Source organism: Vipera ursinii, assembly GCF_947247035.1.
Source record: "Vipera ursinii genome assembly, chromosome: 2".
Lineage (NCBI taxonomy): Eukaryota > Metazoa > Chordata > Lepidosauria > Squamata > Viperidae > Vipera > Vipera ursinii.
The window spans coordinates 159648442-159664928 of NC_139513.1; the positions used below are offsets into that span (position 1 = coordinate 159648442).

The following is a 16487-nucleotide window of genomic DNA, read 5'->3' on the forward strand; positions in this document are numbered from 1 at the left end:
AAAACCTGAAGGGGCAGATAGCCTTGCCTTCCCCAGAGAGGGTTTTCTATAAGTTTTGAACTTGTAGTTCCCATTATCCCATCGGCTTTGCCAGAAGTAATTGATGGCAGCTGTGGTACTAGGGGCTCAGGGGCCTGGTGTAATGGACTGCAAGAATAACCTTGGGAGGCAGAAAGAAGAGGTACAACTTAGATGATCTGATAACAGAAATCTGAGTCAAAGGAGGGATGGGGTGGAGAAAGCATTTCAGAAGGGACCCTCCCTAGTTCTCAGGGAAGTAAAAGCAACGGAGGGGGAAAAGTGATTTCAGACTTGCAAGATTCTGTTACTGTAAACTTACAACAAAAGTAGTATTTGTATTCCTAGTTTTGGTTTCCTGGATGGATTACCTGCACAGACTGATATCTCCACAACTGTTATATTCACATAAGATGCTATGCCCGGAAAAATAAAACATACTTTTAGATTATCGTGGTAACCTGATTTGCAAACATACTAAAAGGAAGCTGGCGTTTCTTCAAGGCTTTAGATTCCAAGATACCAACTCTGCAGGCTGAGGAAGGTGACCTTAAGAGAAATAGATCAGATCCCTTTACTAAGGGGACAAGGGGCAAAACTAAGTTTTGAAAGATGAAGGAAATATGCAAAAAAAACAAACCCAACAACAACAACTGAAGCAGATCCTCCCTAATTTATACTAGTATATGGGGGAGGGGGAGTGAAGTCAGACTTGTAAAACACGGTTACTTCTTTTTCTTCTTCCATTTAATTATGTCTAGTTCTTAGGAACAGCTTGGACAATTTCTGCAGGTTTCTTGACAAGGTTTTTTAGAAGTGGATTGCCATTGTTTTCTTCCTAGGGCTGAAAGAAAGTGACTAGCCTAAGGTCACCCAGCTGGCTTTGTGCCTCAGGAAGAACTAAAACTCACAGTTCCCCTGGTTTTCAGCCTGATGCCTTAACCACTGCATCAAACTCTTTAAAAAAAACCCCAAAATTTCAGCCTTCATGTAAGTTGACGTCTAGGTTTGGTCTAAATCAGCAGCCCCCAACCTTTTGGGCACCAGGGACCGGTTCCATGGAGAAAGGTTTTTCTGTCGACTGGAGGGGGTGTGGTTTTACATGGTGTCTGTATCCCGCCAATGGGGCTTCACTTGTTTGCGTGGCCCAGTTGCAGGCATGCCGCAAACCGGTGGGACCCCTGATCTAGATAGTGAGACTAACGCCAACCCACCTCATTTTAGTCTAGGGGTAGGCAACCTCGGCTCTTTTATGACTCATGGACTTCAACTCCCAGAATTCCTGAGTCAGACTCAGGAATTCTGGGAGTTGAAGTCCATGAGTCATAAAAGAGCCGAGGTTGCCTACCCCTCTAGTCTAATATTACTGGGCAGTTCAACCAGAGGATCCTCAATTGATCTGTTGCTGACAGAGGAATCTTCAAGAGATGTGCTAAGCCTAGTTCTGAGTTCAAACTAATAGTCCAGGTGCTGCTTTGCAAATAGGTGTCTGTCTTGACAGAGACAAAGAGACAAGATTCCTTATCACTCATGGGAGGAAAAAAGTACCAATTATCAGGGGAACAGCCCTTCGAGCATGCTTTCTGGGGTTGTGATACCCTATTTTTTCAGAAGCTTAACTAGTGTCACCACTAATGATTATGGAGAGGTGAAGTTCACCCAACACTCGATTGGTCTCATTCTCTCCCCTTCTACCCCCCCCCACCCCCGCTCATTCATTTTTTATAAAAATATAACACAAAACAAATCTGGACTTTTGAGCTGAAACATTGATTCTTGACAAAACATATGGACTAATTACATGCCATAAATTTAGACACTCAGGGAATGGCTGCACTTATTTATAATATCCCTGCATTAGCTGGAGAACCAGACTGCCAGCTTCCCTCAATGCAGAGGCATTATTAATAGCTTCTAACATAGCACGCTTCATCTCCAAAGAGAGAGGGAGAAGGAGAGAGAGGGAGAGAGAGAGAGAGTATAATTAATTAATCATTAACAGCACTTAACTCCATGCTGCTCTCCACACAGAAAGAAAGAGCGAGTGTGTACACTGTAGACATTAAGCACTTTGGTGTATTTAACTCTCTGATCATATTAAGTGCAGCCTGGAGCCAGCAGGCAGGAGCTTCAACAACCTGAGCTCCTGTTTCAGGACAATGCATTTCATCCAGGACTTGGGAGGAAGCAGCCTGGCTTCTTCCAAAACTACGATGTCCAGTAGCCCTGTCAGCTAGCCAGCACTGAGAGATACTATGGACTGTCATTTGGGAACATGTAGATCAGTGAAGGCGAACCTTTTAGAGACCAAGTGCCCAAACTGCAACGCAAAACCCACTTATGTATCATCAGGTGCCGGGTGGGCGTGGCCCATTGGGTGGGCGTGGCTGCATTGGTAACGGCAGAGTGGGTGGGACTAAAAAGTTCAATCAATCAATTCCAACTTTGCAAGAACTTTTTTTTGCCCGCGAGAAGAAATTGATTGATGGATTGAACCTTTTTTTTTTTTTGCACACGGCGGCAGAGGCCTAAAGCGAAGAGGTTTTATAAAACCCAGTTTAAGGCCTAAGACTGGGGCGAGGGCGCGTGTGCCTACAGAGAGGGCTCTGCATGCCACCTGTGGCACCTGTGCCATAGGCTCGCCACCATGGATCTAGATGAACATGTATTGTCTGTCCACAATAACCCAGTCCTTAAAAGTTTCAGGTGCAAGACTGACGTATATACTGATTGGGTTGGGGACATTGTACAAGCCATAATTGGCTGGAAGAGGTAACTGCTGGAGGAGAACAAGTGATCTCACATTTGTTGGGGTGTCATTGCACAAATGACATGCAATGTCAATGGGCATTGTTTGCATCTGATGACGTCATAACATACATTACTTAATTTTGGCGCCACCGCAGCTTCGGTGTTGGCTGGGTTCCCGCTGAAGGGCTGAACAATCTGTCACAGCTGGCAAGCAGTCATGGCTAGATTCACACAAGTCCAAAGTCTAAATTTAACAAACCATCTTAAAGCTGAGTTCACCCAAGATACTTCAGCTGGTCAGATACAAATATAGTCCCTTTGCACTCCCTGCCAGACCTGGTTAATTTTGATATTTTTTATTTTTTTTATTTATTTTTTTATTTTAATTCCATTTATATCCCGCCCTTCTCTGAAGACTCAGGGCGGCTTTACAAACTTAGCAGTAGCCTTCATTTTATGTATATGCCTGCTTATTAGGGCTTTCACACACCCCAAGCGGCATTGAACTTATGTTTGTTCACTTGTAATTTCCTTCTCTTTTTGGCAGCTTAATGATTTTTTTTAATGAACCCAGGTCATCTAGTTAAAATATGGGTCAATGCCAGGGCTTTTTTTCTCATAGAACGCTCAGAACGGAGTTCCGGCACCTTTTTTGGATGGAACCTTGTAGGGTAGGCAAGGCGGGTTGTATGGCACGTGTGAGTTCCGGCACCTTTTTCTCTTACAAAAAAAAAACACTGGTCAATGCATTATGTATTCAGCCTTCCTCCCACGGGATAAATTCACTAACCTTCTGAAGCATATTGTGTGAATCCATCCCATGGTTTATTCTGATCTGGGAACCCAGCCAGTGACATTGTGTTGGCTTGGATCCACTCTGCATCTCTGCCTTCTTAAATTCCATTTCCCTTTCTGTAATTTTCTCCAAAGGACAGTCTGCTTTTCAGTCCATGCCACTTTACTATTTCCAGCCCAACAGAATGTGGCAAGGAGATTATGTAAAGAGGCTTGGGGCTCTCTTTTTATATTTCTCAGTGTACTATTTTTCCCCCAAAATTGAACAGATCAGGCCCAAAGCTGGTGTGGCAAAAGAACATGGGGAAAAAATGGAGTTCAGAAATGGACCAGGTCTGCCTGGGATCTGTGGAACAAAACAAAATCCCCCAATGCATTCCGATGGGAAAGGCAGATGAGTAGCTGACTCCTCTATTCAATTTATTCAAAACTCCCCTTCCATATTCTTTCCTTTTGGTCACATGTCCCTGAGCAGAACATATGTAAACCACCTTGTGCTTCCCAGTCCACATATATATATATATACGTACACACGTACTCAGAGAAAAACATAAACATAATACGTTACTCAGTTACACAGATGCCTGCCTGTGATTACTGCTGGCGGTAGGGTTGGAGACAACTTCAGAAGCAAAGCTCTGTAAAAAAGCTCTGGCGGTAGGGTTGGAGACAACTTCAGAAGCAAAGCTAGTAAGTTTAGGGCTTGCATGGAGGGCTTGCATCGTTTACAAAGCGTAGCACATATTTCACACTTTAGGGCATGCTCTTAGATTAGAGCAGGGGTGTCAAACTCGTCACGTGACGTGTCGCAATGTATCGTGGGCCCGGGCCCGGCTTTGTTATGATGAAACCAGCCTGCCCTGGGAAAGAGAGATTCTAGCTCTTTTTATTTAAACAAAAAATATTAATTCTTATGGCCCATTAATGTCTCAAGTTCTATCCTAAGCAACCTGTTAGACCTCAAAGCACTGCAAGACTGCTAGCTTGTCTATCGCACACGCTACACACACCCATCCCTTTGAAGATCTCTTAGTTCATGGCCTTTGTGCAACGCCTGCAATTCAGCTGCTGCTGATTTTTCAGTAAGTTAAAATGAAGCTAAGCAATATCAATACACGAAAGGTCAGGAGAGGTGGAAAGGGGAAAGAGAGACAACTGGTGAACAAAAAGTAAAAAAACAACACCTTTTTTCTGCTTGCTGCACCCATTTTCCCCTGACCCATGCCTGTGCTCCTCCTGACACATACAAGACTTACTTATGGCTGTTAATTATTCATTCACTCTGAACTCGTGCATTCAGACATTCGGTTAGTGCATGCTACGCTATTGCAAACTTTTTTTTCTCTTTTTCTTTTTTTTCAAAGAAGAGCATCTAAAAACACTAGCCAGCTTTGAAAGACACAGCAGCTCACGTTATGATTGGCACTAGTAAATCAAGCAGGTGACTCTCTCTCTCTTTTTTTTTGCAACGCCTTCACTGGCTCCCGGGTTTCAAACGCTAGCAGAAAATGCTGATGGCTGCCTAGCAAGGCACTAAATCAGTTCACAACCGTTTCAAGATATCTAATTGCCTTTCTCTGCTCATATGAATCTGCCTGGACATTTGGTCCTGCAGGAGGCATTCCTACCAACCTCTGAGCTGCACATGGTTGAGATGTGGAAAGTATTTTCTATAATCACAATTAACCCATTATATTCCTCTCTTGTCCTTTCCTGGCTGTCCTTACAATCTGCTGGCAATAATCCTTCCCCCCCTCCCCTCCCCTCCCAGTCATCTGGTTTCTTGTACTTGATGTTTTAAGAGCCCACTCTTGATTTAATTTTCTCTCTTTTCATTTCTCTCTTTATCTTTTTATCTGGCACGGTACTTTTTTCGACTTCTTTCCATGCTACAGTTTGAATTTTCAAAGAAAAGTGCTACAGCCCAACCAAGGACCCTGCACGGGAGCATGATCAGTGTTCAGGAGGCTTTATTCCTAATAGGAGCAGTTGCTCTACTACTCTGTGCCAGGGGACTCTAGTGAGTAGCAGCATCTAGCTAGCAGCATCCCCCTCTGCCTGTTAATAATGAGCGTAACAGCTGGCGACTGCGGATCCCTCCAAAGGCGGCTGTCGAATTAGGCAGCTGCCTAAACAGAATCTGCCGAAACGTCACTGCACAACAGAGGCTGATCTGCGTCTGCTGAGTCTCTAGTGGGGGGGGGAGCCTGTCCCCCTCCAAAAGCTATGGCAGCTAGCACCTCCTGCCAGCTGGAAATCCTTCCTTAATGGAAAAGCTGCCCCAGGAAGTCTCCCCTGCGTCGGCTGTCCTTTTACTCTTTTGCTATCTTTCCAGTGCCAGATAGCTATTTTAATATAATAATAGTTGGAAGGGACCTTGGAGGTCATCTAGTCCAACCCCCTGCTCAGGCAGGAAACCCTATACCATTTCAGACAAATGGCTGTCCAGTCTCTTCCTAAAAACTTTTTACCCAGAGTGAGGAGAACCTGCCCTACCCAAAGAAGGGAGGAGAGAAAAAAAAATGAATTTCGCCCTGACTTCTCTTGTTCAGGTTTTCCACGACCAAACAGGGAGGGATCCTTTGGGCTGGAGGACGTGCAGGTCATAGAACCTCTGTAGTTATACTGTGATTACCATTCCTTTTTTTTTGTTTTCGGGAAGAACCCTGTATCGTCGTTGCTCTGTGTAGGGATTCATGCTGGCTCAGGAATTCTGGGGGTTGAAATTCACAAGCCGTAAAGGGGCCATAATTCTCCATAGTTCTCCTTTATGGTCCGTAGCTTTAAAAGGGGAGAAGCCCCATGTACCGGCTAAGCACCCCTTTACATTGGAATAGGGAAGATTTTAATGTTCCCCAGCCAAAAGCAGCGGCAGAGAAATCCAACCAGAATGACCTCGCCTCCGTTTCAGCCCATCAGCAGCCCCAGCAAGAAGACTGGGACTAGATGAAGGCTGAAAGCAAGATGAACTATATTTTTGGCACGAGGTCTGCAGTTCGTCTGGTTGAGATGTGGAGAGCTACATGAAAAATAGATGTGGCTATGTGGGAAATAGGAGGAGGGGGAGGGGGGATGGAGCTATGAATATTTCATCCATTAATTGCGTGTATGCCCCATATTTTCATTCCATCCCTGCATGTGGATTATGCATCCCATAAAAGATGTGAGGCTTTTTGGCAGCAAAGACTTCATCATTTCCCCCACCACCACCACCATCCTCCGCCTTCTTCTGCCACCCTCCTTCAGTATCTGGTTGCAGGTAAGACTGCGCTGAATGTCTGTGCTGCAGCTTCCTAAAAAAAGGAAACGGCAGAGGCTAAAAATATACACAGTGAACAAACCAGTAACATAATAAAGCAATAAACACTCCAGTCCAGTAATACATTTGGGACATAACATCAATGCAGCCTCAGCCAACAGCGCGTTAAAAAAAGATCAAATCAAAATATCTGCATAGATGTTGAAATTTAAAAGAGGATACCCTGGGAATAGAAGTGGGGCCATTATCAAAAAGGATTTCTGCTGTCCCAATTATGGCTGGTTGTGTGTGGATATATTCCATGGAGGGCCATTAATGTTAATGAAGTGCACTGTGTTTATCTAATTTTTTTTTTAAAAAACATAGTATATCCAATATAGCAAACACACCCAATAATAAGCTGAAATAATAATAATAAAGTTGGAAGGGACCTTGGAGGTCATCTAGTCCAACCCCTTGCTCAGGCAGGAAATCCTATACCATTTCAGACAAATAGCTGTCCAGTCTCTTCTTAAAAACTTCCAGTGTTGGAGCATTCACCACTTCTGGAGGCAGGTTGTTCCACTGGTTAGTTGTTCTAACTGTCAGGAAGTTTCTCCTTAGTTCTAGGTTGCTTCTCTCCTTGACTAGTTTCCATCCGTTGCTTCTTGTCCTGCCTTCAGGTGCTTTGGAGAATAGCTTGACTCCCTCTTCTTTGTGGCAGCCCCTGAGATATTGGAACACTGCTATCATGTCACCCCTCACCCTTCTCTTCGTTAAACTAGACATACCCAATTCCAGCAACTGTTCCTTGTAAGTTTTAGCTTCCAGTCCCCTAATCATCTTTGTTGCTCTTCTCTGTACTCTTTCTAGAGTCTCAAATGATTCACAAGTGCTAGAAACCAGTCTAAAACAACAGCTAAAAACAGCGGTTACAAATTTAACAATATTGAGCTGAAAATACTTAAAATTGGAAAGAAGTGCAAAGCACATTTACTGATTCCTCAGACTGGAATCAAAAGAGATGTTTTTCCCTGGTCCTTGAAGGACATTGGAGAGGGTCCTAGCCTCATGCAGACTAGACAAACTTTAACACAACTGGGATGTGTTAAAAACTGGTCATTGGGATTCTTAGCAGCACCTTTATTCCAGCAATTCTATACCCCCCCACACAAACACGAAAAAATATATATGAAAAAGTAACGTTATTTATTTTTGAAGAAAGCATGGCTTGCTATGGTCATCCCTGCATGACACCCTTTACTTTGCTTAACCATGGAGTTCTTAGCTATTCTATCCAGACCGTTTTATTTATTTATTTATTGATGGGATTTATATCCCGCCCTATCTCCCGAAGGACTCAGGGCGGTTAACAACAAAACATATAATAAGTACAAATCAAGATAAAAAAAATTGAGAACATCTGTGTAATAAATTAAAATTAGAGAATTTAAAAAATAAATTAAAAATTCTAAATATAAATTAATTAAAATGCCTGTCAGTCCAGGTCAGCCTGGTGGAACAGGAGTGTTTTGAGGCCGCGGCGAAAGAATTGGAGGTTTTGGGCCATCCGAAGCTCAGGGGGGAGCTGATTCCATAGGGCTGGCGCTCCCACAGAGAAGGCCCTCCCCCTGGGGGTCGCCAACTGACATTGTCTAGCCGACGGTACCCTGAGGAGGCCTTCTCTGTGTGAGCGTACTGGACGATGGGAATTTGTTCCCGGCAGCAGATGGTCCTGCAAGTATCCCGGACCTAAGCCATGTAGGGCTTTAAAGGTAAGTACCAGCACCTTAAATCTCACCCGGAGGGCAACTGGTAGCCAATGCAGCTCACGCAGGAGGGGTGTAATATGGGAGTATCGGGGAGCTCCCATCACAACACGTGCAGCTGCATTCTGCACCAGCTGAAGCCTCCGGGTGGTCTTCAAGGGCAGCCCCATGTAGAAAGCATTACAGTAATCAATACGGGAGGTAACGAGTGCGTGGGTGACTGTACGTAGGGCATCTCGGTCCAAAAAGGGGTGCAATTGGTATATAAGACGAATCTGTGCAAATGCCCCCCTAGCCACGGCTCCAATATGATCTTCAAAACTGAGTTGTGAATCTAGGAGGACGCCCAGATTGCGTGCTCTATCAATGGGAGGTAACATCTCTCCTCCTATAGTCAGAGATGGAACTTCTTGGACTAAACGAGATGATGGTATGTACAGCCACTCAGTCTTGGCCGGGTTGAGTTGAAGCCTGTTTTCTCCCATCCAAATCTGTACCGCTTCCAGGCAACGGGACATCACATCGAGGGCATCACTGGGTTGGTTCGGGGTGGAGATGAATAGCTGGGTATCATCAGCATATTGATGATATTTCACCCCGAAGCTACGGATGATCTCTCCCAGTGGCTTCATATAGATGTTGAACAGGAGGGGCGAGAGCACCGAACCCTGAGGCACTCCACAATTAAGAGGCCTAGGGCTTGACCTCTGCCCTCCTGCCAACACCATCTGCGAACGGTCCGAGAGGTAGGAGGAGAACCACCGCAGAACGGTGCCTCCCACTCCCAGCCCCTCAAGACGATGCAGTAAGATACCATGGTCAATGGTATCAAAAGCCGCTGATAGATCTAATAGGACCAAGACAGAGGAACCTCTATCTCGGGCCCGCCAGAGATCATTCACCAGTGCGACCAATGCCGTCTCCGTGCTGTGCCCAGGTCTGAAACCCGATTGGTACGGATCTAGATATTCAGCTTCCTCCAGGTTCAAAGGGAGCTGTCGTGCCACCACGCTCTCAACGACCTTCGCAAGGAAGCAAAGGTTGGAGACAGGACGGAAGTTGTTTAAAACAGCTGGGTCCAATGTCAGTTTCTTGAGGAGGGGCCTTACCACCGCCTCTTTCAAGGCGGCAGGGAAGTACCCCTCACTCAGTGAGGCATTAATAACTGCTAGGAGCCAGCCTCGTGTAACCTCCCGAGATGCATAGACTAGCCAGGAGGGACACGGGTCCAACAAACATGTGGCAGCACTTAGTTTCCCCATGATCTTGTCCACTTCATCCGGAGTCACAGGATCGAACTCTTCCCAAATGTTTTCCTTCAGCTCAGTCAGTGGTATTATCTCAATGGCCAGCGACTGATATGCCTCCTGGTTCATTGCCAGCCAAAGTGGCTGAGCTGAGTGAGAGGAAGAGGGATTCCAAGCATGGTGTCTTCTTGAAGGGATATGAGGGTGACAGCATCCCTGAGCTGTCTGAAGATAGGAGGTAGCTGCAATCTTAAGAGGAAGTGCTGAAAAGTAATTGTGCTGTGATGTGTATTGGGCTGTGAGAATAACCTTGGGAGAAGTGAGGGAGAGCCACAGCCTAGACCAGGGGTCTTCAAACATGGCCCTTTTGTGACTTGTGAACTTCAACTCCCAGAATTCCTTAGTTGGGCACGCTGGCTGATGAATTCTGGGAGTTGAAGTCCACAAGTCATAAAAGGGCCAAGTTTGAAGACCCCTGGCCTAGACAATAGGGAAGAGAAATCAGAATCCCAAGGAGTGATGCGGGTGAAAAAAGCAACTCTTCCTAGATCTTTGGAAAGTAAAAACATTGGGGGGAGGGGAATGCTTTCAGATTCACAGGTTCCTTTTACTGTAACTTTACAATAAAGGTAGTATTAGGACTTATGGTTTGGTTTCCTGTCTGGACTACCTTGAAAGACTGACATCATGTTCTCAAAAATGTCACTTTTGTGAGAAAGGATGGTTTTGTTCAATCTTGTTTGCTCAAAATGGTTCTGCTAATTCTAGCTATGCTGTTTGTGGTCCTCCGTGGTAATGATGGCTCTATCGAGTTTTTTTTTACTCTGTTGTCAGTTAAATAATTGGAAAAGAACACTACCAGCATAATGGGTAGGGCATTGATTAATTGATTGATTGATTGATTGATCGATCAATTGTCCAATCATATGGCAATGGTAGGGCATATAAGTGCCCAAATGTCTTTGATGCCTACTTCCCATCATCTCCAGTTAGTATTGCCTTTATAGACAGGACTAATGAAATAGCGGTTCAACATATCCATAAGATAGCCAGTTAGAAATATCTCAGTTCTCACAGTACTTTGCCATTGACTGCGTCTTTTGAGAACTGCAATCTACAAACATCTGCATAAAAACATTGGCAGGGTTGCCTGTCTCCAGTGTACCATCTACAATAAAGAACTGTCTTTGGCATTGCTGACAAATAACTATCTCTCTCTCCTGTCTGCAGTTTTTTTGGATATTTAGAAAAAAGTTCTTTACCGGCAGTTACTTTAATTAATCTCTCTTCGTCTACAGATCCGACGGCGTCGCCCAACTCCTGCCACCTTGGTCTTGAGCAGCGACCAATCGTCACCTGGTGAGAGCAGATGCATGACTTGATTAAATGAAAATTCCCCCCTCCCCTCCCCCTATCCAGGAATGGTTTGCTACTATTCAGTAGGTCAGTCCTGGAGAGAATTTGAATAGTAGTATGTGAGACAACAAAGACTTTAAGTCAGGGATGGGAAGGGGATCTGTAGTCATCCAAGCATTACTGAAATATCCTCCCAGCAGCTGCAAGCCAATATTGCTCAATATCTGGATCTAGTAATATCTCAAAATCTAGAACTAGTAATATCTAGATGGCCATGACCAACGTCTAGTAACATCTAGAATCTAGATTCTAGATGGCCACCTCTCTCACCCATGCCTGTCCTAAAAAGTTGCTCATTGTTTATATTATGGAGGAATCTTTTCTGACCCCTGAGGAAGGGAATATATGGGGGCCTCACTCTGATTGGTACAAGGGACTATTTCTGATATTGCTGAAACTCTCAAACTATAGCTAAGGACTAAGAGCCAGTCAGCTATCTCTACCCCAAAACATAACTTTTTGCTAAAGCCTTTGTTGTCGATCAGATTTTTCAATTGCTTTTTGCAGTGCAAAATAGATTACAGAGTATGACTGAGGCTAAGTAATGGCAGTTGAGCCCTGCCTTTATTCATGATTGCACAATTGAGGCTGGGAGGGCTTTGGCCAGCCTCCCATTCCTTTCCTGTCCTGCTCCTGGCTTTCAGTGAATAAATTAAAATTAAAATTATTGGATTTATGTTTGGATAAGAGGGATAAGAAGAAGGAATTGAACCAATGAGTAAAACAGGTGTGGGTGTAACAAAATGTACCGTATATACTTGAGTATAAGCCGACTCGAGTATAAGCCGAGACCCCCAATTTCACCCCCAAAAACTGGGAAAAGTTGTTGACTCGAGTATAAGCCGATCCGCCGTTCTGCATGCCTCGGAGGCTGGATCCGCGCTCTGCAAGCCTCTGCCGCCAGCAGAGGCTCGATCCGCCATTTTGCAAGCCTGAATACACAGGAATACCCTGTGTGGCCGCAGCTCTCGGGGAAGCCCTGGCTGTCCGCTTCCTCACTCCACGCTGCCATTCGGGGCCCGCGCGTTCCCCGGGCAAATCGCGGCGCCCAGCAGGCGAGGAAACACGCCCGTTCCAGTCGCCCCCCCTTCCCTCAGGAGATGCGAAGCAAGTGACCGCCCGGAGCTTACCGAGGACTTGCGCGCGGCCGAGGCTTCGGTACTTCCAGGATCGCGCGCACCTCTCCCAAGCCGCCGCCGTCCGGAGACCTGCCGAAGTTTGGGGAGGTTTGGGGAGGTACGCGCGCACCTCCCCAAACCTCCCCAAACGTTGGCAGGTCTCCGTTCCTCGGCGCAGACCTGCCGACGTTTGGGGAGGTTTGGGCGCCTCCCCAAACCTCCCCAAACGTTGGCAGGTCTCCGTTCCTCCTGCCGACGTTTGGGGAGGTTTGGGCGCCTCCCCAAACCTCCCCAGGTCTCCGTTCCTCCTGCCGAAGTTTGGGGAGGTTTGGGCGCCTCCCCAAACCTCCCCAGGTCTCCGTTCCTCCGCGCAGACCTGCCGACGTTTGGGGAGGTTTGGGCGCCTCCCCAAACCTCCCCAGGTCTCCGTTCCTCCTGCCGAAGTTTGGGGAGGTTTGGGCGCCTCCCCAAACCTCCCCAGGTCTCACTATACACATTCACCCAGAAGTGACTCCCTCTGTCCTGACAGGGGATTATTCCCCTCCAAGTACATCTAGAATGGTAGTCAAAAGAATTGTTAAGTAGTTTTTACCTTTCACAAATCTCTTTCAACTTCTTTAGTTGATTGCTTTGGCATTCTTCTGCTACATCTGTTAGCTTTTGTATAAGCTTAGGAGGGGGAAAAAACAGATATGTCATAGACTGTACCAGCCACACATTCTGTTGATAAGTATTGCACAGATAGTCTTCAGGTTGTGACCCTAATGGAGACTGCCATTAAATAATGTTAAATGAACTGCCTCAAGTAATGACCAGCCATACGTATTCTCCTCAGTGCATTCATTAAAGAGTGCACTGGTCATTAATTGAGGGTGGGGGAGATCCTGGGAGGCCTAATGCAAGCACCAGCCCGCCTGCCTCAGGTCTCCCCCACCCCCAGATACTGGGCTTCAGCACAGCTGGCTGTCTTGCCAAAGAGAAACATCTGGGAAGGAAAACCCTGTCTTACCTCTTTCCCAATTCTGCCTCTGCCCTTCCTCCTACCAAGGTGTTCTGGGACTAGTTCCCTAGCCTTTTGGAGCTTTTGGTGTTCGCCCATCAGCTGTCTACGGGGAGGCAACAAAGCTGCCTCTCTAGGCTTTGAGAAAAGGCCCCTTGCACAAAAGGCAGCTTCAGGACGAGCTTCCAAAAACCCTTTCCTTCCTTAACGCCCTCCCCACCTTCCCCCAGAAAGCCATATTTCTTTTTTTTATTGAAAATTTTTATTGAAGTTACAATATTATCCCCTCCCCAACCCACCCCAGAACCCCTCCCCCTCCCCCATATTTCTTCAATAACAAAAACATAAAAAGCTGGTTGGGATGTACTCGCTGATTTCCCCCCCCCTTTTTTTAGATGCTAAAACTAAACTCTCCCTCTGCCTTCCAACCAATATCCCTTTTTAAAATCTTACCTTGGCTCCAGATGGAAGAGTAGAGGAACTAAGCTAGTAAGGAGAGAATTTTTTTCTGCAACTTTTTACTCCTGAAGTAGTAGCAGTAGTAATAGTAGTAGTAGGAATAATAATAATAAATCCCTAAAAGTTGTGCCAGAAAACGGAGGACGCTGGGTCTTTGCAAGTTTTAGCTGTCTGTCAGACTGCCTGAAAAGGGCGGCCTTCAGGCAGCCAGGCGGACAGCTAAAGCTTGCAAAGACCCAGCGTCCTCCATTTTCTGGCATAACCTTCGGAGATTACTTTAAAAAAAAAAAAACTTCAGAGGAAAAACAGCTGCAGAAACATTTTGTCTCCTTGCTGGCTTGGTTCATCTACTCTTCAGCGCCCAAACCTCCCCAAACGTCGGCAGGTCTGCGCGGAGGAACGGAGACCTGGGGAGGTTTGGGGAGGCGCCCAAACCTCCCCAAACGTCGGCAGGTCTCCGTTCCTCCGCGCCCTGCCTGCCTGCACCCCAATTTGGCAACTCATTTATTTTGTTCAGCGTTCCCCATCCATGCTATTTTGGTTTAGTGTGCAAGATGGTTTGAATTTCACATAGCCTGCTCTTGATGGGATCTGGAATGAAAAGAAGGGCAGAATGCTGAAGTTGGTCAGTGGCTTAAACGAGGTTGTGCTGAAGTCAGCTTGTGTTTACAGTATTCCAAACTGTCAGGCTTCCCTCCCAGACTCAAGGTACATATTTACTCATCCGAGATCACTACATCTTCACAAGTGAAAAATGCATGCTCTAGAGTCTAGGTCGGGTACGGAGACAAATTTTCCATTTTATCTGAGACTCTTGATCATTTTAGAACAAAGACAGGAATTGGTGTACGGGGCTAGGAAAAGGAGAGAAGCAACCTCTGATTTAGGATTACCAGATATCTGAATGGGCAATGAAGGATATGAACAACTGGGACAGGAGAACAAAGAGTAGGGAGAGGACTCACTAATTGTTTAGCTGTCTTGGTGTCTGCAGCTAACAGCATAGTTTCCCAGCAGGGAGAAAGAGAAAGCCTGAGAATAGTCCGACCAACCTCTGGGATCCTGGGAAGGCAGTTGGAGAGTGAGGAAGCCACAGTGTCCCCCCGCCCCCCCCCCCCGTCCCACCGATGCACTGTGAGGGAACTCTAAAGATGTAGAGTCACCTCTCAAGTGGACTGTTGCAATGTGCTTTACATGGGCAACTCTTGTTTTTTTTTATTGAAAAGTTTTACAATACATTTTATCTTTAACAATCCCCCCCTCCCTCCACCCACCCCTACCTAACCCTCCCTATCCCTCCCCCCCATTCCCCCCCCCCCGACTTCCCAGAGCTAAGTACAAGGTATAAAAACAAAGAACAATCATAAACATCCATATGCTAACAACAATAAACTATTAAGTCTATCGCACTCTAGCTCATATGAGATGACTACAAGCAATACTAATATTACATATAAAAGGAAAGAAAAAAAAGAGAAAAAGCTTATTCAAATGCTAAGTGAAACTTTTTAGTCCCATATTTGTTCTGGATATAATCAATCCACTTTTCCCACTCCATAATATAACGTTCTTGCGTATGATCTTTCTAGTAAGCCGAAATCTTTGCCATTTCCGCCAGGTCAGAAACTTTTAGAGTCCATTCTTCTATAGTCGGCAATTCCTCCTTCTTCCAATATTGACCTATTAAGAGTCTTGCTGCTGTGATTAAATACAACATCAACTTAATGTCCACAACAGTAGCATCTGTAATTATACCCAATAGAAACAATTGCGGACAAAACTTTATCCTTTGCTTGAAGATCTTCTGCATATTCCACCAAATTTTTATCCAAAAAGCCTTAACCTTTTTGCAGGTCCACCATATATGAAAATAGGTTGCATCTTCACCACCACATCTCCAACATTTAGGTTGATAGTTCGGATACATACTTGCAAGCTTTTTAGGATCTAAATGCCATCTATAAAACATTTTATAAAAATTCTCTCTTAGATTTTGGGCTTGCGTAAATTTTACGTTCCTCACCCAGATCTTTCCCCACGTGTCCATTGTAATAACTTCTTGAATATTCTGAGCCCATTTTATCATACAGTCTTTAACAAGTTCTGTTTCTGAGTCAATATCTATCAATGCAAGATAAATCCGTTTAATATGTGCTGGACCCTGATTTCTAATTTGCTTTATCAAATTTTCATCAGTCATTGAGAAACCAATTTTCTGATCTTCTTTCCACCTGGCACGTAATTGACCATATTGAAACCAAGTTTGAACGATCTTCTCATCTCACAAGAGATTGTACGGCTTCAAACACCAGACGTTCCTCTCCAAGCTTAAGATCTCCTTGTACGTAGTCACATCATGTTTGAAGCCAACATTTATATTTTCTATTGCATGTTTTGGGATTGCCCACAACGGCATCTTGTAGTCTAACTTATGTCTATACTTCTTCCATACTCTCAACAATGCCTGTCTTAAAATATGCACTTTAAACACATTATCTACCTTCTTATCATACAACAAATATGCATGCCAGCCAAATAACAAGTCGTGGCCCTCAAGATTTAATAATCTCCCTTGTGTCAAATTAATCCAATCACTTATTCCTGACAACGCAGCAGCTTCATAATATAATTTAAGATTAGGCATTTTAAGACCACCTCTTTCACGAGTATCCTGCA

General features: G+C 45.1%; 1 protein-coding gene and 1 long non-coding RNA gene across 2 annotated transcripts in view; one reads left to right on the forward strand and one right to left on the reverse strand.

The window, feature by feature from the left end:
* The window catches only part of LOC310634413, a 486982-nt gene that overhangs the window by 228962 nt on the left and 241533 nt on the right, over positions 1 to 16487 (reverse strand). The gene's annotated exons all lie outside the window — the stretch shown is intronic.
* Positions 1 to 16487, forward strand: part of PPP1R1A (protein phosphatase 1 regulatory inhibitor subunit 1A) — a 94585-nt gene that overhangs the window by 39258 nt on the left and 38840 nt on the right. The window contains exon 2 of the mRNA XM_083352771.1: positions 11117 to 11177. Coding sequence (XP_083208897.1) covers positions 11117 to 11177 — 61 coding nt within the window. The remainder of the gene's footprint in view (positions 1 to 11116; positions 11178 to 16487) is intronic.